Source organism: Schistocerca nitens, chromosome 2 (genome assembly GCF_023898315.1).
Source record: "Schistocerca nitens isolate TAMUIC-IGC-003100 chromosome 2, iqSchNite1.1, whole genome shotgun sequence".
In the NCBI taxonomy this organism is placed as follows: Eukaryota; Metazoa; Arthropoda; class Insecta; order Orthoptera; family Acrididae; genus Schistocerca; species Schistocerca nitens.
This window is the reverse complement of record NC_064615.1, coordinates 733477309-733498336: the sequence shown is the minus strand read 5'-3', so window position 1 is coordinate 733498336 and position 21028 is coordinate 733477309. Positions and strand designations below refer to the sequence as shown.

Sequence of the window (21028 nt, the reverse complement as noted above, 5' to 3'; positions counted from 1 at the left end):
TCAGACCTTAGAGAAACATCTTAAGGATGACTGGGAGCGTTGTCAGTTATAAGGATAGCTGTCAGTATAAGGTTTTTGTTCTTTAGCTCTTTTCTCACTGCTGGTACAAACGTCTCATGGAACCACACATACAATATTTGTCTGTCCGTCTACGCTTTCTTCTAAGCGCAATACTGCACTGGTAAAGTATTTATGTCAGTGTGTTGGAAAAAATGTGGATGTTGTGGTTTTCGAATCACTATAAGCGGTAGTTTATGACTCCCATTTGTATTACAACACGCCATTAATGTTATGCGCTGTTTCTGTTGCTTGTAACCAAGAGCCTCCTTCTCGTTCTTGGCAGTTGAAGTTTTTGAAGGAAGCATCTTGTAAAAGAGTCCTATCTCATGAGAATTATACAAGGCATCAGCAGCTATATCTTCTTCCTCTATTATCTTTCGAATCTTGCTTACAAACTCATCAGCATCCTTATCGTTAGTTGAGCGACTTTCCCGGTGAGTGTCAGCTGCCGAATGCCATGTCATTTTTTCCAGCTTGATAGCCAACATTCGCTCGCTGCAAACAAGTTACTACCACAAAGTTGTTTCTTAAATGCAGCTGCTTTTTCCTTTATAATCGGGCCGCTGACTGGAATTCCTTTACAGCGTTGTTGTATGAACCATCTATAAACAGCTACGTCCAGTTCTTCATTCTCACTCTTTCGCATAACCTTCTGTTTTCCCAATTCACTATCTATTTGCCTTGAATACAGTCGAATAACATCGTCTTTCTTTTTGATGTCGTAAATAGTTGCTCGTCCAACATTGAACTCATCAGCATGGTTTTCTGCAAAGGACCTCTATTTAACTTATCTAAAATTTCGAGTTTCTGCTTGAGACCTAGCGCAACTTTTCTCCTTTTAGAAGACATGATTCCGAACTGTAAAGAAAGCTACAATTTCAAATACATTATATAAAGCATTGTTTAACGAAGCATCGTTCTCACGATGATTCATTGTGCATGTGGTTTTGGATGTGCGCCGGATTACTGAGAGGCCGGCCTACTGCTTCAAATGGCTCTAAGCACTAAGGGACTTAACATCTGAGGTCATCAGTCGCCTAGACTTAGAACTACTTAAACCTGAGGACATCACACACATCCATGCCCGAGGCAGGATTCGAACCTGCGACCGTAGCGGCAGCGCGGTTCCGGGCTGAAGCGCCTAGAACCGCTCGGCCACGCGGCCGGCGCCGGACTACTGAGGGCCGGATTAGCGAGAGTTTGGTGTACTGCGTTCTGTTAGTCAAAATTATGCGAGAGAACTGTTGTTCTGCGACTTTACTCACTATGATTCGTATGTAGCTTTATTAGTCCTGTATGTTAAACAACTTCAGAAAATTGATTGTGGTAGTACCTACCTGCTAGCCTGCATCTGCTACTTGGAAGATATTGTGAGCCGATGAAATGCGTTATACAAGTTATCATTCTCGGAACTGTGCGGGTTCCTTGGAAACAAGTTTCTTTTCCTCTATGAATGACATAATGTATGACCTTAAAATATCATCTACGATTCTGCAGCAGACGGACGTTAGCAAATTTTGTCTCTCTATGCGTTCTTCGATCATTTTTATAAACATGAACATCCTGTTTTCTTTTGCATTCACGTAGACGTACTCCTCATTATGAACAGCAATTCAGTTTTAACTTGGCAATTTATGAATATAGTAGTAGTAGTAATATTAATAAATGCAGTTTACAATAGGCAACATTTACAAGGACTGATATTTATAGAGCTTTGAATCTGTGTAAACTCGCCTTAAATTACCTCCCAGAATAGTGTGTCTGCTGTATTGTGACACGTTTAGTGGTGTTGTGAGAGTAGTGAGGAAGGTGAGGCCCGCTCAAGACATGCACTACTATGGGGTGACGAGTGGTCCTGAGGAAATAAGTTATGTCTCCCCCTACTCGCAAGGTATGCAGCAAAGAGTTCCAGGTGAATGCGTCCACACTGTACAGTCATGCGGTGTTTCTGAACGGGTATGTTTGCTCCAACATGTATACTCGTTTTTATTTCACACTCGTGTTTTGCAGTGAATATTCGCATACCGTCTTTTCTGTACTTTATTTCTGATGGTTTTGCCTTAGGAGGTCAAAACCGACAACCGTAATATCGAGGACAATAAGAAAATAGACGGATACTCCTGAAACTATTCTTAGCAAAATACGGCCTTTTAATGCACTATTCGACAATTTTCTGGCAAATCTTAAATTCGCGAAATAACATGTTATTGATTCTCTTACTGTTGTATCGTGATTCAGTTGGTGCTATAACTATGATGGACGTGTGGGAGATCTCACATAGATCCCCTGTACGTCTTTGCATTGTGAACCGTAAGCGTGGATCCAGATACCTACTGATGGATGCCGTTTGGGATTCTGTTGGAGGTGTCTGAATGTCTGTAGAGAAATACCAACCCATTTTAACTCAAAAGCCGAGACTAGTAAAGGTAATGATGTTGACGCTGAAGTCTGGATTGGGGTAGAAGCACTAACTAACCCTAAGTTCAGGTAGCAACTTTGGGCAGGTCAGTCCATTTCAGGAATGACACTGGTCACCATGTGGCACAGACGCTGATTTATGAGAGGACGAATTTTTATAATTTACTGCACAGTCCGCAGTTCGCGGTCTAGTGGCTAGCATTGCTGCCTCTGGATCACGGGGTCCCGGGTTCGATTCCCAGCCGGGTCGGGGATTTTATGCGCCCTGGGGCTGAGTGTTTGTGTTGTGCTAAACGCCCCATCATTATTCGGAAAGTGTCGAGACTGGAAATGGAAGGATTTGGAACTCGTACTGATGATCACGATGTTGAGCGTCCATCAAATCAACATCATCGCCACCATCTAATGTACACAAAACACAATGCGGTGAAATATGGTAATGTTTTTCCATTTTTAACATTTTATTAAGCACAGTAATGGGACCACACTCTAACCTCGGCACTTCACAGATTGCCGTACACATTATAGGAGGTCACTTTCTTCAAACATTTACCAAAACCAAATCCTTGCATCAGACTGCCACTGGTTATAACATGATTCATCACTCGAAATCACTGCTTTCCCCTCATCAGCTGTCCAGTGGCTTCGCTGGAACACTACTCAAAGCGTCACGTAGCACAGATTACAGGATGCACGGGTTACGAGCAGCTGTTCGACCATTGTATCCCATTCCATTAACTTCCTATGCGCAATAACTATTCTAGATGAACTGCTGGTGGCACTGTGGAACTAACGAGTGATTCCTTCTGCTGATTTCACGCGATTTTTCACATCCACTCTTCTGCATCGTTCGACGGTTTCTGTCCATCAGTACATGAGCTCTGCCTGTCTAGGCTTATCTGCAATTGTTCCCTTGCGTTTGCACTTCACAGTCATATCACCAACAGCTGTCTTGGGCAACTTTACACGGGTTGAAACGGTTTCGATTGAATTGTTCCCAAGGTAACAGTCAACAACTAGTTCGAGTTCGAAGACTCAAAGTCATCCTGACCGACCCAGCCTGCTGTTTCCGCTTCTCAGTTGACATAATTCTCCTCGCGTTCTTTTATACTTGCGGACTCGCCTATCGTGACATATAGGGTCCAACTTCTCTGTACATAAAGGTTTCAGGATCCTTTTCATCACATAGAGTATGTCACTCACGGCAAACATCAGTAAAACATTACTAGGTAACTAATAATTACTGTTTATGTTGTAAATTCATATTGATTACTTCCAATTTTACTTGCATTTCAGCCTCACTGTACACACGTACACTACTGGCCATTAAAACTGCTACACCAATAAGAAATGCAGATGATAAACGGGTATTCATAGGACATATTATACTAGAACTGACATGTGATTAAATTTTCACGCAGTTTGGGTGCATAGATCCTCATCTCATAAAACTCTATCATAACAGTATTCTAACTTCAGTAGTGGGTTACGGCTCGGGAGTCTTGGCGCACAGGTTCACGATGGTCATGTCTGCCATGACATGGAGAAGGGTCCAGAGAAGCATGATTCTGAGATCTGTGGGGGCGTACAGAACATCTCCGGGGGGGGGGGGGGGGGAGCTCTGTTAGTCATAATGGGGCATTGCCCGTTAGACATCAAGATACGAGAACAAGCGGCGTGGTACTGGGCCAAAAAGGGGAATATGGAGAAAATAATAGAAATCATGAGTGTGAGGGTGAAGAGTAAGAGGGAAAGAAGAAACAGAGGGGAGGAACTTTGGCAGAGGGCTTGGGAGGAAGAAGAAACTGGGAGAAGGACCTTCCAGTTTTTGCCAGATGTAAAAGAGCGTGGGGGCATGGCATACTTTGAACCCACACGAGGACTGATACACTTTCTCACTGGACATGGACCCTATCCGACATACTTATGTCGGTTTGGGAAGAGGGCAGCCCCCGCGTGTGACTGTGGCGCGGCAGAGGCTACTCCCGACCATGTGGTTTACGAGTGCCCTCTCTTCAATGATGTCGCGACAACACTTCGGGATGGACTTCCAAATGACACATACCGTCTACTTAGACAAGAAGACACTTTTCACACTTTGAATGCATTGGCTGATGGGGTATCACGAAACGTGTTAGTATAATACCTGAGGGAACTACATTAGGTATCAACTCGTCAATCAAACCAATTGAGACCTGATCCCATTCCCATACCGCCTGTGCGTGGACTGGCCGACTTCCATCATAGTTGTTGGAATCCGCCACGTACAGGACTAGGGGGGGGGGGGGGAGGGGCAAACACCACCGATCAAGACCAGCACCGGATACGACGTAGGTTCAGTTAGTTTTGTAGGACTTAGATTAGGACATTTATTTAGGGAACTGCAGCGATTACTTACCTTGGCCAGCCCAGTGCCAGGGGCATGCTCCTCGGGCTTAGCTCGTTGAGCCTGGCTATCCTAAGTAGGTTTATATACAACTGGCACACCTGTGACACTGCAGGTAATAGTCATAGTAGATTATTTAAGTAACAAGTAGTTAGATCAAATTTCCCATTGTCGTAGAAAACTGAAACTAACACATTGTAGTAGTTAAACTGTAGCTCACTAACATAATTGTGAAAGCTGCATTGTACTGTAATCTATGTATCATTTTATGACCCACTAATCATCTTCGGAGGTGGGTTGATATTGTATAATTATTATTGTTTTATTTCTCCTCCTTACACGAGGCATCACAAGAACGTTTCACCAGGCAATGCCTGCCAACTGCTGTTTGTGTATGAGAAATCGATTGGAAACTGTCCTCATGTCAGCCCGTTGTAGATGTCGCCACCGGCGCCAACCTTGTGTGAATGCTCTGAAAAGCTAATCATTTGCATATCACAGCATCTTCTTCCTGTCGCGTCCGTAGCACGTCATCTTCGTGGTGTAACGATTTTAATGGCCGGTAGTGTATATCATATTAGACCGTTATCACGAATTCTATTATGTATTACTTTAACTACTGTAGTACGACATTGGAGATTGTTCTAGCGAAGTATCGGGGCATTTTTCTGCAGTGATTTTTAGGAAAACCTAAATCCCAATAGCCGGATACGGGCTAGACATCATAATTTTGAGACGTTATTGCTGTATGCTGGTATTCTTCCACTTGTTTTGAAGTTCTTATATCTCTATGGCTTGTTCTCAGCAGTTTGATACGAGAGGGATACATTCTTATATGAGCAATGTGAGCCATTTACCTGAAAACGAAGATCTTCCGTGGGTGGTTTTGCATATGGGACGCCTTCAAACCTGAACATGGGCTTCCCTGTGTACGTCTCTGCCATGAGGCCCCTGAGGGTGCCTTCTTGTGTGTCCACTGTCACATACTCTTGGGCCTGAAATCAAGAAGAGGAAAACATTAGCATAAAAAGAACGTAACGATACTGATAAGCAAATAAAGTAAAGAAACTATTGAAATCAAGTGTAATACTTCGAAAACATTGTCATTAACAATACCATACTACTAGAAAAACATAACAATTACTTCAACAGAATTTAAAGAATGAAAAATAATAAGGCTTCATATTTTGATTCAGCAATAACACAACTATGAATCACACTTCAGAAGAAAAATAAGAATCGTGCCTAACGCCATATTCAATACACAGGGTAAATCGTCTAAAACTTGCACCGCAAATATTGCGGAAATGCAATGCGCTGTCGATATTCGGCTTACACAGAATGGATTGGTTGTGTGGGGCTCGTATTGTTAACAAATTAACAGATTCTAATAATACTTCGAAAGTGAACTTTTTGTGCAGTCATACAATTTTTTAAATGGAACAATACCTATTGTCACCAATAATTGAAAATTACAGTAAATTAGAACGTCAGTGGTGTTTGGTGCAGGACTGCAGGTGCGAGTTGCTTACGAGATATCGTATTTAGAAAAGCTCCCACACCGACACTTGTGAATTACCTCTGATAGCAAACACTAAAGAATAACACAATTGTGTACACTAGTTATACGGATTCTGACCAGTAACGAGACGACTGACCATCACAGGTTGTGTTGAAAATGAACGCCGGCAGCGGCAATACACGCATCCAATCTGATACGTAACGACTGCTGCACACGTGCTAGAATTTCAGCGGAGATGTCAGAGCAGGCTGCAGTAATATCGACGGGTGTAGTTCGTATGTCCTTGTAGACAGCGTATTTCAGCTTTCCTCACAGAGAAAAAGGTTACAGACCTCAAATAAGGGGAATAGACCGGCCAAAGTACAGGTCCACTGCGTCCATTTCAAATATTTGGAAACAGTTCGTGAAGTCACGCTGTGGTACTTCATGCACTACGGGCTGGGCAGCCATCATGTTGGTACTACAGGTACACCACGTGTTTACGCTCCATGGACGTTTACATTCCACCTGACAAAGCCTATGTAGATTCTCTACAGACCAATAGCGCTTGTTACGGCGGTTTACCTAACGACGACTGATAAATGTGGATTCACCACTAAACAAGTCACACGATACGTCTCGAATATCCTTTCGTAATGTCCATGTACAGAAATAAGAGCGGTACTCTTAATTGTTTCCATGCTGCTCTTGACGGAGAAAGCTGTATAGGGGTGGAATCTATGTCGATGGAGAATGCACAGGACACTAACCCAACTCATGCCACTTCCTCTGCGATTGCGTGGGAGTTAACATGTTAATCAACTGCAGTGGTAGCAAGAACAAGAACATTAATTTACCCCTTTTATGTGTCGCTTGTTTCCATCTGTTATGTTGTCTAAGTGTTGCACTATCGCTTTGTCATTGATAAATAATTGCCGAGATGGCTGACGTCTATTGGGATATCTTGTTGTGTACGCCTTACAAGAACGTACACTCTCCGTACACCATGAGCATGTCGACTTTTTCTGCATTGGTAAATCCCATCGTCCATTCAGGACCTACTGCTTGGACTGTCACACACTGACTAGCAAATCGCATTGCACTTAAGGAACACAGAAGCACACTGTAAGGAATCATAACAACACCATACCTAGTAGTTACACAGGTTTAATGGCACAAACATGCATCACCGTGGGAACTTATCAAAATGCGATATCTCGTAAATGACTCCCACTGGACTCCTTCAACAACACTAGAGACATTATAATTTACCCTACTTCCAGTTCTATAATGTAAACAGGCATTGTTCTGCTTGAAAAAGTACATGTTTGCACGCAGAAATACACGTAAGTGCCCGCATCTCGTGGTCGTGCGGTAGCGTTCTCGCTTCCCACGCCCGGGTTCCCGGGCTCGATTCCCGGCGGGGTCAGGGATTTTCTCTGCCTCGTGATGGCTGGGTGTTGTGTGCTGTCCTTAGGTTAGTTAGGTTTAAGTAGTTCTAAGTTCTAGGGGACTGATGACCATAGATGTTAAGTCCCATAGTGCTCAGAGCCATTTTAGTCACACCTAAGTATTACTACAATCTGTGTATTGGCTAAGAATACTAGCCCCGAGCTACCAATACTTTCTGTGGAAATCGAACGTCAATAGCACTTTCCGTAATATTTGGGATGCAAGTTTTAGGTGATTCACCCTGTTTAGAAGAAAGATCAGCTACAAGAGGATTGGGGGCTAGCGGAGAGGAAACGCAAAATGGGTAAACGACAAGATCGTTGTACAGCAGAGCAATTTTCCTGTACTTCTTTAATTTTTTTAGCAAGTTCTACGATGTGAGCTCAGAACAGAGAAGGTTAGCTATGAGCCGGTGTGGTAGTCGAAGTCTAGACAATACATCTCGCCAATGTAACAGACGGTGGGACGAGATGCAAGCATTGTCACACACCTCGGAGCGAGGCAGGCAGAAATGCAAACGTTGAATTGTGGCACAGCGAGATAACACTACTTTACTTCAACACCCAAGCACAACGACAAAATCTAATATCGGCTGTAGGCTCGGTCGATCCGTCGATCTGTAGGGAATGACCACGGCAGCAGGCATCCTGGACCAGGTTCAGTAGTTTCCGCCTGAGCACATTGAGAGGCTGTCTTCGAGAGCGCTGACGTGGAAGCCCCACTATGTGATGGAACGTTTGGGCAGGTGAAGCCTCCCTGTTCTCCCGCAGCCACCAGCACAACACTTGAGCATGTCACTGATCTGTGGGGCGACTAACGACTCGCTGGCAAGGCATCAGGACGTCTTGACGGTAAATGCATTTATGCCTGGTCGTAGCCACAGCTCTGAAGATCTTATAACTCTGTGTACGTTACACGATAAATAAATGTTGTATCAGATGTCACTTGCGCCTCCAGTAATGAACTGGACCACTTACCTACATTCCATCCCCATCCTCCTCTTCGCAACGTAATTCCCTTGTCACAACGTTGGTGTCAGGAAATGGTCGCAACATTGGTGTCAGAATTGGCTGTCACCTACAGACTTCGATGGCAGTGAGGCTATGTCTGCAGCATCGAATGTCGTCGGGCAATACCAGCACAATGTGGTGTGCTGAGTGAACTATTTCTTTGCCGAATGCATTTTCATTTAATATGTGTATCTAATTTGGGTCATATCAAATTGTAGAGACATCATTAGCAACCTTAACGTTCACTTGTTAAACCACAAGAGCCTATGTATTTGTTATTCTGTAGGGATGTGTTGGGAACAACAGGGCGGTGTAAGTTTTGTAACCTGTCAGAGCATGAATTGCCATGCAGAAAAGTTGTGTCTTTCATGTATAATACTTGTAGACTATTTGGACGTTTGCCACAGAATTGTTCTAGGTCCCTTTGAGAAACGATACACCGAAAGTATTAGTGTGTAATTGTTAAAGATATGCAACGTCTGCATTTCACAGTGTCTGAATAGCACTACACAATGTTCTTCGGACATGCATGCATGACGGAAAGTCAGATATTGCAGACGATGTACAGTGATTTTACAATAAAGCAATGTATTCGTAAATATCGGGTATGATTATACATCAGCTGTGCAAATGATTAGTAACTTATGAAAATTTCTGCCAAACTAGGACTCGAATCCGAATTTCCCACGTATCGCGAGCTGTCACGTTAACGGTTTGTTTAAGAAAATATCGCTCTTGTGAAACACAACTAGCTCTTTATACTCATTAAGTAATAAGTGCTATCGACAGGGGATGTCAAATTGATTCCATATTTTTAGATTTCCAGAAGGCTTTCGACACCGTTCCTCACAAGCGTCTTCTAACCAAACTGCGTGCCTACGAAGTAACGCCTCAGTTGTGCGACTAGATTCGTGATTTCCTGTCAGAAAGGTCACAGTTCGTAGTAATAGACGGAAAGTCATTGAGTAAAACAGAAGTAATATCCGGCGTTCCCCAAGGAAGTGTTGTAGGCCCTCTATTGTTCCTGATGTATATCAACGACATAGGAGACAAACCGAGTAGCCGTCTTAGATCGTTTGCAGATGAGTACTAAACGAAATTCGCTAAATTTCAGTCACACAGATCTGAAGGCTGTAAATTCAACTAAATACTTGGGGATTACAATTACAAATAAACTAAGTTCGAACTATCACATAGATAATATTGTGGGTAGAGCCAACCAAAGACTGCGATTCATTGGCAGAACACTTAGAAGGTGCAACAGGTCTACTAAAGAGACTGCTTACATCACGCTTGTCCGCCCTATTCTGGAGTATTTCTGTGCGCTGTGGGATCTGCATCAGATGGTACTGACGGATTACATCGAAAAAGTACAAAGAAGGGTAGCTCGTTTTGTATTATCGCGAAATAGGGGAGATAGTGTCACAGACATGATACGTGAATTGGAATGTCAATCATTAAAACAAATGCGTTTTTCGTTGCGACGGGATCTTTTCATGAAATTTCAATCACCAGTTTTCCCCTCCGATTGCGAAAACATTCTGTTGGCACCCACCTACATAGGGAGAAATGATCATTACGATAAAATAAGAGAAATCAGGACTCTCACAGAAAAATTTAACTGCTCCTTTTTCCTGCGTGCCGTTCGAGAGTGGAACGGTAGAGAGACAGCTTGAAGGTGGTTCAATGAACCCTCTGCCAGGAACTTTATTATGAATAGTAGAGTAATCACGTAGATAGATGTAGGTTATCTGTACACGCCTTCTGGACTGACCCAAACCTACATGTATCACAGTGTGCACGTCCTATACGCGCATACTTTCCATGTGAGAACAACTCGGTGAGAGAAAGTGTTATTCTCGGCTTGTTTGCTTTCCTCGGCATACAGTACAGGTCTACAATGTCTAAATTTCTGAATGGTGCTGTACAGTGTCCTTCATACATATAGAAAAGCATAGTTTAATTTCTGCAATTTTCAGTGTCTCAGTTGTACTATACAATGTTTTTCGGATATGCATGCATGTCAAAAGGACATTCTGTAGTACTATTCAGACACAATTAAATGCAGACTGCAAATCTGTATTACGTGCCCAACGAAGTACACATGATGGGAGTTACAGTTTTAAATGTTAGAAAGCGTTCTGTAATTGAAGCAGAGCAGCAATCGGTATAAAATGCTAAAAAACCAATAAAAACAGTATCAATAGCTTTTCAGATTTTTATTCGGTAGCACCTGGTTTCTGCCCTTTTCTCAGACTATCTTCGGGCTTTTCCCCGCCATTATGGCAGTCGATGACTGCAGATGAAGCGGGATCCGTAGAAGAAAGGATGTAATCATTTGTACGTCTAATATGTAATCACATTCGCCATCGGACTTAACATCTCAGGTCATCAGTCCGCTAGAACTTAGAACTAGTGAAACCTAACTAACCTACGGACATCACACACATCCATGCCCGAGGCAGGATTCGAACTCACGACCGTAGCAGTCGCGTGGTTCCGGACTGAAGCGCCTAGAACCGCTCGGCCACCGCGGCTGGCCATGGACTGTCACTGCGTCTAATAAACGTTCCGCTAACTATTGATCTATGAAGTCTTCCATTATGGGCGAAGAAGCTTCGCTATCGGTGCAGCTTTCTGTAAACCCGAACGTTATTATCTGTAGATATAGATATACGGTGCCGGGTTACTGTTGTTGCTGGCAAAGGACTCATCGTATTAAATGAATCCATAAACCGTAGTTGCAAAGCGTCCGTTACCTGGTGATATCTGCCTCGCAAGTGCTACACATTTTCACGTAACGCTGCTACTTCGACATTTAACTTACGGCTCTGATCATCACATGATCTATCAACATCTTCATCACATGATGCTTGTAATATGGCAGTTATTATGGCCTTCGAGATACTAACCATGTCCATGACGAAATTTTTCAAGCTTACGGGAACCATAAATTCACCATTGATATTACTTCCACGCTATAAGCTTTTGCGTGCAAATCGATGCATTCTGTCTAGTTCTTCATTTTCCTTAGTGGCTCTACCACGTCCAATGATTCACGTCGCAATGCAGTATCAAAGGAAGCAAAGACTAACTTCCCCTTACCTGCTGGTACTTCATCATGGGAACCAATCCTTAGCGTACATATTCGCAGTTTAGTCAGCAACGCCTTCGTGATGTGTACGCCTTGTCAGATTGCCTCGTCTGCAGTCGTATCCCCCTATAGAAACAATGTCCCATTGAGATATGCTGTATACTGCGAAAGATAGTTTTTGACGTGGTGTTTGTCAAGAGGATTTAGTCCAATAATTGCTGACTACCCACTTATGGTGCAGTTCCATACACTCATGCAAATCTTTAGTCAAGTTACTGAAACTGAGCAGTATCATACCGAATGTCTCAACAGTATTACGAGGGTTGCCGAGAAAGTAATGCACTGTAGTTTTTTTTTTCAACAGTTTTTTATTGAACATACTGAGAATTACACACACAAAATAATGGTGTTTTATCTACGCGCCCTTCCAATCTTTGTCCTGGTGGTGGAGCCAGTACTTCACTGTGTGAATCACCTCCTCATCGTCCTCGAAACGTCTTCCATGAACGGAATCTTTTAATGACCTAAGCAAATGGAAGTGCGACGGGTGAAGATCAGGGCTGTAGGATGGATGGGTAACAAAGTCTAACCGTATTTTGCGATGTGTTCAGCAGTCCTCAGACTTGTGTGGGGCCGAGCATTATCGTGTTGCAGGAAAACATTCCTGCGTTGCTGTTGCGCCGAAGTCGCTGCAAGCACGTCTTGAGTTCTGTTAATGTGTTGGCAATGCATCTGAATTAATGGTACTGCCTATCGGCATCACATCAATCAGAATCACACCTTTGCAGTCCCAGGACGCGTTGATCATTACCTTACCGGCGGAAGCAGTTGCTTTGAATTTTTTCTTCTGTGGGGAGTCGTTTTGTTTCGGGCTCAAAATGGTGAACCCAGGTTTCTTCACCCGCCACAATCCGGGACGAGAAGGCTTCCCCCTGAGCTTCAAAACGTTCCAGCAAATCGAGACAAATGTTTTTTTTTTCTGTGGGATTTGTGACGCATCGTTAGACACCGCAGTAACCATCTTGCACACACTTTTGAACATCCAAGAGAGCGGGTAATTGCATCCACATTTCCATTGCTGATTGACAGATGCAGCGTCAACTGCCGAGACGTAATGCGTCTGTCCTCGCGAATGACAACATCAGCTCGCTGGAACTTGTCAGGTGTGACAGCCGTGGATGCTCTCCTCCACCGCTGCAAATCGTGGACCTCCGCCGATCAACATCCGTGCCCAGCGACTAACTGTACTTCTGTCAACAGCAGATGCTCCATAGACTTCGCACAAGCGTTTGTGAATATTGCACACAACATCTTTCTCTGCACTGAGAAATTCAATGACGGCACCTTGCTTCTACTGTACATCATTTACAGTCGCCATTTTGAAACTGTCCTGCAGCTACATTATCTGTTGCAAGAGACGGAATCTTGGTGTGTTCTCTCAGGAGACGTCAAATACTACATACGTCACGTTTCGCATTCGTAGCATTATTTTCGACTCAGAAAAAAATGTGGTGCATTACTTTGTGGGTAACCTTCCCATTACCCGCTGCCCCCGATTTATGACGCGGGCTCTCCCAGTCTCCTTCTGCCTACGAGGTCCAGACTGACGGCTGACAACTGCGCGTCTGTTTCAACCAGAAATTTGTGTTCCTCGCCTCTCACAAAGCCTGAAAAGTAGCATTTCGTCTGTGCATCTATTTGTGGAGTGTTGCATCTATTGAGAATTCCTTCCTATGATTGAACCACTCCCTTTTGCTTTTAACGGCTGCTTCTGATGTTTTCTCCACCTACATTCCCCACAATGCTTTACCCGGTGTCCCGTTTCTGATAACGTTACCATTAAACGTTAGCAAACTGCTGGAATGTTTCGGCCTTACTAAGATAATCGTTCAAATGGCTCTGAGCACTATGAGACTTAACTTCTGAGGTCATCAGTTCCCTAGAACTTAGAACTACTTAAACGTAACTAATCTGAGGACATCACAAACATCCATGCCCGAGGCAGGATTCGAACCTGCGACCATAGCGGTCGCGCGGCTCCAGACTGTAGCGCCTTACTGTGAACTTCTGGGTGCAACACGTACGACTTTTATACGCCTGTCAATCATAGCCACACAGAGAAAAATCTCGTCTGACCAACCACTCACTTTTGCGGTAACTTCATCATTGTCAGCGAACGCAATTACGTCCTCTGTTGACTAGTCAGAAGAGTCTGTTACTAACGTAGCTGTCGATGGATCGAAAGAGGGGCCTTCTAATATCCCGCTTGCAACTGCTGAACCACAGCTTGTAAAACCTTTACCTGCCTGTGTAGCTCCTCTTGTTCCTGTTCTTCGTGGCAATTCATTCCTGACACTGTCTCTAGTTTTGCGTGGAGTTTTCGTACTCTACCACTGCCATTTTACAACAATAAGTAGAAATAGGGAAACTGCACTCCCAACACATAAACAATAATTATACACTGAACAAACTTATTCGCCGATGGCGAATGTGATTACATATAAGACGTACAAATGATTACATCCTTTCTTCTACGGATCTCGCTTCATCTGCAGTCATCGACTGCAATAATGGCGGGGAAAAGCCCGAAGATAGTCTGAGGAAACGGCAGAAACCAGGTGCTACCGAATAAAAATCTGAAAAGCTATTGATACTGTTTTTATTGGATTTTTAGCATTTTATACCGATTGCTGCTCAGAGCCATTTGCACCATTTTTTGATAGTCCATGGGGCGAAATATTGTCCTCGTGAGAAAATAGTCATGAGATGGTAATAAGAAGAACAGATATCCGATCCCCAATGTTGCGGAAACGTTAGACAATCTAGGACAGTACCTTGCAACAGTGGCTCTATGAAGCTGCTATCAACAAGTAGAGATAGTCCTCGAAGACAGAGCGAAGACCCTTTCAGAGTCCCATGATGATATTATCAGTATAAAAGGACGTTACTGCGGCTGAAAAACGCGCCAATTACGTTCCAAAGTTTATTAGATGGTAGTGATGGGCAAAGCTGTTTCTTTAGCGATCGGTTCAGCATGGGTCACCAATTATATGCTAAGATAAATGAACGTAATGCGCCTTCTCTTTTTAATTCAAGATCACTGTCCTGTATTCTTCCGTTGTTACAACATTTTTTGGTAGAATTGAGAGGAGGACTAATAGTTTTCCATTATATCTCTTTCATAATTCAGATCTCAAAAATTCCTACATTTCTTCTTCAGTACAAATTAAAAATATCATTACATAATTCTGCATAAGGATTTGGGAATTGTGAAAAGATTTCATTCTTATTAGTTATTTATAATTTTACCGAAAACAAAGAGAACTATAAAAACTGAATAAGGGGAATTAAGTTTTTACTACCTAAAATTGTCTACAGTTGTCATTTATAATCAGTGTAACAATATATGTCTAGTTTGACAATCGCTGCAGGTCCCCAGCCGATGGTTTCCTTGGAGCTGACAGATGTACCATCAAACTCCTTCTAAATTGAACAATTTACACTTATTATGGTGGTAAATGGTTGGTGATTGGTTTTTCTTTTATTTCCTTACATTTCTGCAAGGCAAAAGGACTCTTACTGAAACTGCCAGGGGCTAGATCTGTTAGTGAACCAAGAGCACAGTGACTCATGAGTCACCTGCAGTCAACTCTGTACTAATTCGGGAGAGGTAGGGTAGCGAAGCACTTCTGCTACACAGAGCATCGTCTCCCGCTGTGAAGTGTCAGATGGGTCATCATGGAAGATCCTTGCCAGATGTCTCTTCAAATCGGAAGCTAAATAAAAGGCAGAAAAGTTGTTTCTGCATTAGTGCAATGTTCTGAGAGAGTGGCCTTTCTTTGCTTTCTATTCTTTTGATGGCTGAGAAAAGCCCTTCACAACAGTCAAGTGTATAAACACACATCTACTATATAGCGTATTAGTTTTCAGTATAGTCTACTTGAGAGTCAAGACTTCTGTAAACCTGGTGCTCCGCCGTTGCAGCAGCTTAACCTAGAACCTTGTCCGCAGCTCGTGGTCGTGCGGTAGCGTTCTCGCTTCCCGCGCTCGGGTTCCCGGGTTCGATTCCTGGCGGGGTCAGAGATTTTCTCTGCCTCGTGATGACTGGGTGTTGTGTGCTGTCCTTAGTTAGGTTTAAGTACACTCCTGGAAATTGAAATAAGAACACCGTGAATTCATTGTCCCAGGAAGGGGAAACTTTATTGACACATTCCTGGGGTCAGATACATCACATGATCACACTGACAGAACCACAGGCACATAGACACAGGCAACAGAGCATGCACAATGTCGGCACTAGTACAGTGTATATCCACCTTTCGCAGCAATGCAGGCTGCTGTTCTCCCATGGAGACGATCGTAGAGATGCTGGATGTAGTCCTGTGGAACGGCTTGCCATGCCATTTCCACCTGGCGCCTCAGTTGGACCAGCGTTCGTGCTGGACGTGCAGACCGCGTGAGACGACGCTTCATCCAGTCCCAAACAGGCTCAATGGGGGACAGATCCGGAGATCTTGCTGGCCAGGGTAGTTGACTTACACCTTCTAGAGCACGTTGGGTGGCACGGGATACATGCGGACGTGCATTGTCCTGTTGGAACAGCAAGTTCCCTTGCCGGTCTAGGAATGGTAGAACGATGGGTTCGATGACGGTTTGGATGTACCGTGCACTATTCAGTGTCCCCTCGACGATCACCAGTGGTGTACGGCCAGTGTAGGAGATCGCTCCCCACACCATGATGCCGGGTGTTGGCCCTGTGTGCCTCGGTCGTATGCAGTCCTGATTGTGGCGCTCACCTGCACGGCGCCAAACACGCATACGACCATCATTGGCACCAAGGCAGAAGCGACTCTCATCGCTGAAGACGACACGTCTCCATTCGTCCCTCCATTCACGCCTGTCGCGACACCACTGGAGGCGGGCTGCACGATGTTGGGGCGTGAGCGGAAGACGGCCTAACGGTGTGCGGGACCGTAGCCCAGCTTCATGGAGACGGTTGCGAATGGTCCTCGCCGATACCCCAGGAGCAACAGTGTCCCTAATTTGCTGGGAAGTGGCGGTGCGGTCCCCTATGGCACTGCGTAGGATCCTACGGTCTTGGCGTGCATCCGTGCGTCGCTGCGGTCCGGTCCCAGGTCGACGGGCACGTGCACCTTCCGCCGACCACTGGCGACAACATCGATGTACTGTGGAGACCTCACGCCCCACGTGTTGAGCAATTCGGCGGTACGTCCACCCGGCCTCCCGCATGCCCACTATACGCCCTCGCTCAAAGTCCGTCAACTGCACATACGGTTCACGTCCACGCTGTCGCGGCATGCTACCAGTGTTAAAGACTGCGATGGAGCTCCGTATGCCACGGCAAACTGGCTGACACTGACGGCGGCGGTGCACAAATGCTGCGCAGCTAGCGCCATTCGACGGCCAACACCGCGGTTCCTGGTGTGTCCGCTGTGCCGTGCGTGTGATCATTGCTTGTACAGCCCTCTCGCAGTGTCCGGAGCAAGTATGGTGGGTCTGACACACCGGTGTCAATGTGTTCTTTTTTCCATTTCCAGGAGTGTATTATCAAAAATTTGTAAAGAATTTTATACAGATTACAGAAACTTTGACTTGACTGTTGAAGAAGAGCAGGAAATTCCAGCGGTCAGCAGAACGTCAAACACCATTTCAACCACTGAAGTCAGCATTAGTGCCTAATCCAGGACTTAGTCGTTCCTTGTTTTGAGAAGAAATTTATCCTCTCACATGAAGCCAGTAATGTGCGGTTGGTGGCATTCTGGACCTGAATATGAAAAGTGCAGGCGCGTGCAGTAGCGTATGGTTCAAGGCGCCTAAACAAAACGGTGCGCAACTACGAGGGGTGTGTGAAAAGTCCGTGCAAAAAGAAAAACTACTTACGTGTTTGTGGTAAACTTTTCTTATTTTTCGACATAGTCTCCTTTTAGACTCATATACGTCGTCCAACGCTGTTCAAATTTGTTGATCACTTCCGAATAATAGGAACTGTCCACGTCTGCAAAATAGCTATTAGTCGCTGCAATCACCTCCTCGTTTGAATAAAATCTTTGTCCTGCCAGCATCTTTTTCTTCAAATTGGGGGACAAATAGTAGTCCGAGGGAGCCAAGTCTGGAGAACAGGAGGGATGTGAAACGAGTTGGAATCCTATTTCCATTAATTTTGCGACCACAACTGCTGAAGTGCGTGCTGGTGCATTGTCGTGGTGAAAAAGGACTTTTTGCGGTTCAATCGTTTGAGTTTTTCGTGCAGCTCGGTTGTCAAACGGTCCAATAACGATGAATAATATGCAATTGTAATAGTTTTAACCTTTTCCAGATAGTCGATGAGGATTATCCCTTGTGAATCCCAAAAGACAGTCGCCATAACCTTTCCGGCCGAAGGAATGGTCTTCACCTTTTTTGCTGCAGATTCTCCCTTCGTAACCCATTGTTTAGATTGTTGTTTGGTCTCAGGAGTATAGTAATGTATCCATGTTTAATCAACAGTGTCGAAACGACGCTTAAACTCCTGTGGATTATTCCTGAACAGCTGCAAACCATCCTTGCGACACTTCACACGATTCCGTTTTTGGTCAAGCGTGAGCAATCGCGGAACCCATCTTGTGGATAACTTTCTCATGTCCAAACGTTTATCCCAAATATTATGTACCCGTTTATTCTACATGCCCACAGAACTAGCAATCTCACACACCTTAACTCGTATGTCGTCCATCACCATATCAAGGATTTTATCAATGATTTCTGGAGTCGTAACCTCCACAGGGCATCCAGAACGTTCAGCATCACTTGTGCCCGTATGGCCACTCCGAAAATTTTGAAACCACTTATAAACTGTTATAATCGAAGGTGCAGAGTCACCGTAATGTTTATGAAGCTCCTCTTCAGTCTCCTGAGGCGTTTTGACTTTATAAAGCAGTGTTTAATCACCACACGACATTCTTTTTCGTCCATTTTTTGACAGTCGCTCGACTTCCTTGATTCACACGAATGCCAAACACAAAGAAATAGACCAATATGGCTGAAACTTGGTGTGAGTTCTTTCCAAAGATGCTACTAACTAAACATGACCTCGATACGCTCCGATGGTGCCATCTCTCGGACTTTGCATGGACTTTTCAAATACCCCTCGTATTTCACTATGGACAAGGAAATGTTGTTAGTGGTATGCGGAATAGCGTACTTTCGTTGTTATTTATGTTGCTGTAAAGTTTCAGTTCGTCACAGATCATGCATGAAAATGGCTGTTGGGGCTGAAAGATCTGTTGAGTAAATTGGGTACTCAAACTCAGTGAATTTGATTATGAGCTGATCCATAAATCGGGTTGGAAGACACAAATGGAAATACATTTAGCAGAAAAGTTGGAGTACTGAACTCGCTAGGCAATACTGTAACAGAGTAGCCAAGTGCAAGTGACCAGCAAATTTGGTCAGGTCTCAGGTAAAAACCAGCGCTGGTGCTCAAGTATGAAGTGTTGCAACGGGTACTTGACCATGTGTTGGCAGGTCACGGAAGATGCCAATCAGTCGACATGTGAGTAGTGGTAAGGTTCTGATGGAGAACAAGGAAATGTGACGACGAGCAATACTTGTTCATAAATAGTTACTCTTAGTCATCAAAAATCCCTTGAAAGAGACTAACAGAGCCGCTGAAACCTGTTCAGATGACTGAAATGTATGTTTTAGAAGTGTAGAATAGAACATTCGCTGGAAATAAAGATGTACTGACAATTATAGACCATTTTTCGGGGCAGTTACTGATCAGCAGGCTAATACATAGCCCATGCTTTAGTTAATAGCTGAATAATTCAGTTTTTTGTGCTTGATAGCTTAGTTATAGATCAGAGTACAAATTTTGTATTCGACTTGATAAAGGAATTATTTCATGTACTTTGTATCCGGAAGTTACATACAAGCTCGTTCGATCCGAAAACTAATGGCATTATGGAACTAGTTCATAGGACATTCTATAAAGTGTTGTGATATTATATTAACAGCCATTATGCGGACTGAGTACACATTTACAATACGTGGTTTGTACGTATAACTTTAAAGCACATTCTGGTAATAGTCTCTCACATTTCGAAGTGGTGTACGGTAAAGATATGCCATCCTCTTTGATATAATGCTTCCAAGTTATGACTAAACTGTGAATCTATTAAAAAATTTGCTGAAACAATATGGGAGATATGGTAGGCTGTAAAGTGAGCTTAAACTTTGGAACGAAAAAAGCAGTTCACACCGTGTATGGGAAAACTGCAAAAATATCGAGTGGTTCGATGGGTATGAGTCACTAATACCTACACGCCTAAAGCAAAGACAAAAACATTCATGACGCAGTAGGGACCTTATCAAGTCATCGATGTAACTCTCGCAATGAACGTTAAATTACAGTTACGGACTAAAACTCTTATTGTCCATGTAAGGAGGAGCTTACCACAAGTCCCGGCGACGGAGTCATGGTACAAAAAAACGACTAAAGAAGTCAGAGCTCATACTAGTGGACAAGCACAATGCACGCAACAAGTAGTAATATTTACTCGCATTTGCTTAAGAGCTGTTTAATGCAGATGTTTTTCTATTCTTTTTCGAGTGTATTCTGAATTTTAACCATTTACAACTGTACGTTGGTTACGTGTAATTTCTTAGTTTTGTTATGTAAATACGTTTTCAAAAGGTAGTGACGGAAGCTGCTTTTCTCTGGTGCCAGATGACCTGGGAGAGGAAGAGCAGTGGATATAGTTCGCATTAAACTGTTAGAGTCAGGTGTGTTCTTTTATCAACAACCGAATGTCTTACTGACCAGTCATCAAAGGGTATTGAGGTTGACTTGATGTGTGAGAAGTAAGAAACGAGATCTGTAGACTGCAGAATGCATTCATGGAACTACATAAGGGGCTTAGGGTAACAAAATTCTCTCCGAGATGCAGAGTGAATACCATGAGGTGACGCTATCGTGTGGTAAACTTAGAGCTCAACTGACACAAATCGCTGACATATTACCACAGACGCTAGTGTGTAGGAATAGAGGGTGGTTAGATGAAGGAGGAAAAATTTTAAGTACTGTAATTAACAAAAATATGCAGGAG

General features: G+C 43.7%; 1 protein-coding gene across 1 annotated transcript in view; it reads right to left on the bottom strand.

Annotated features, from left to right (window-relative positions):
• LOC126234592 (esterase FE4-like) overlaps positions 1-21028 on the bottom strand; it is a 118928-nt gene that overhangs the window by 84814 nt on the left and 13086 nt on the right. The window contains exon 2 of the mRNA XM_049943307.1: positions 5722-5859. Within this exon, the coding sequence (XP_049799264.1) occupies positions 5722-5859 (138 nt within the window). The remainder of the gene's footprint in view (positions 1-5721; positions 5860-21028) is intronic.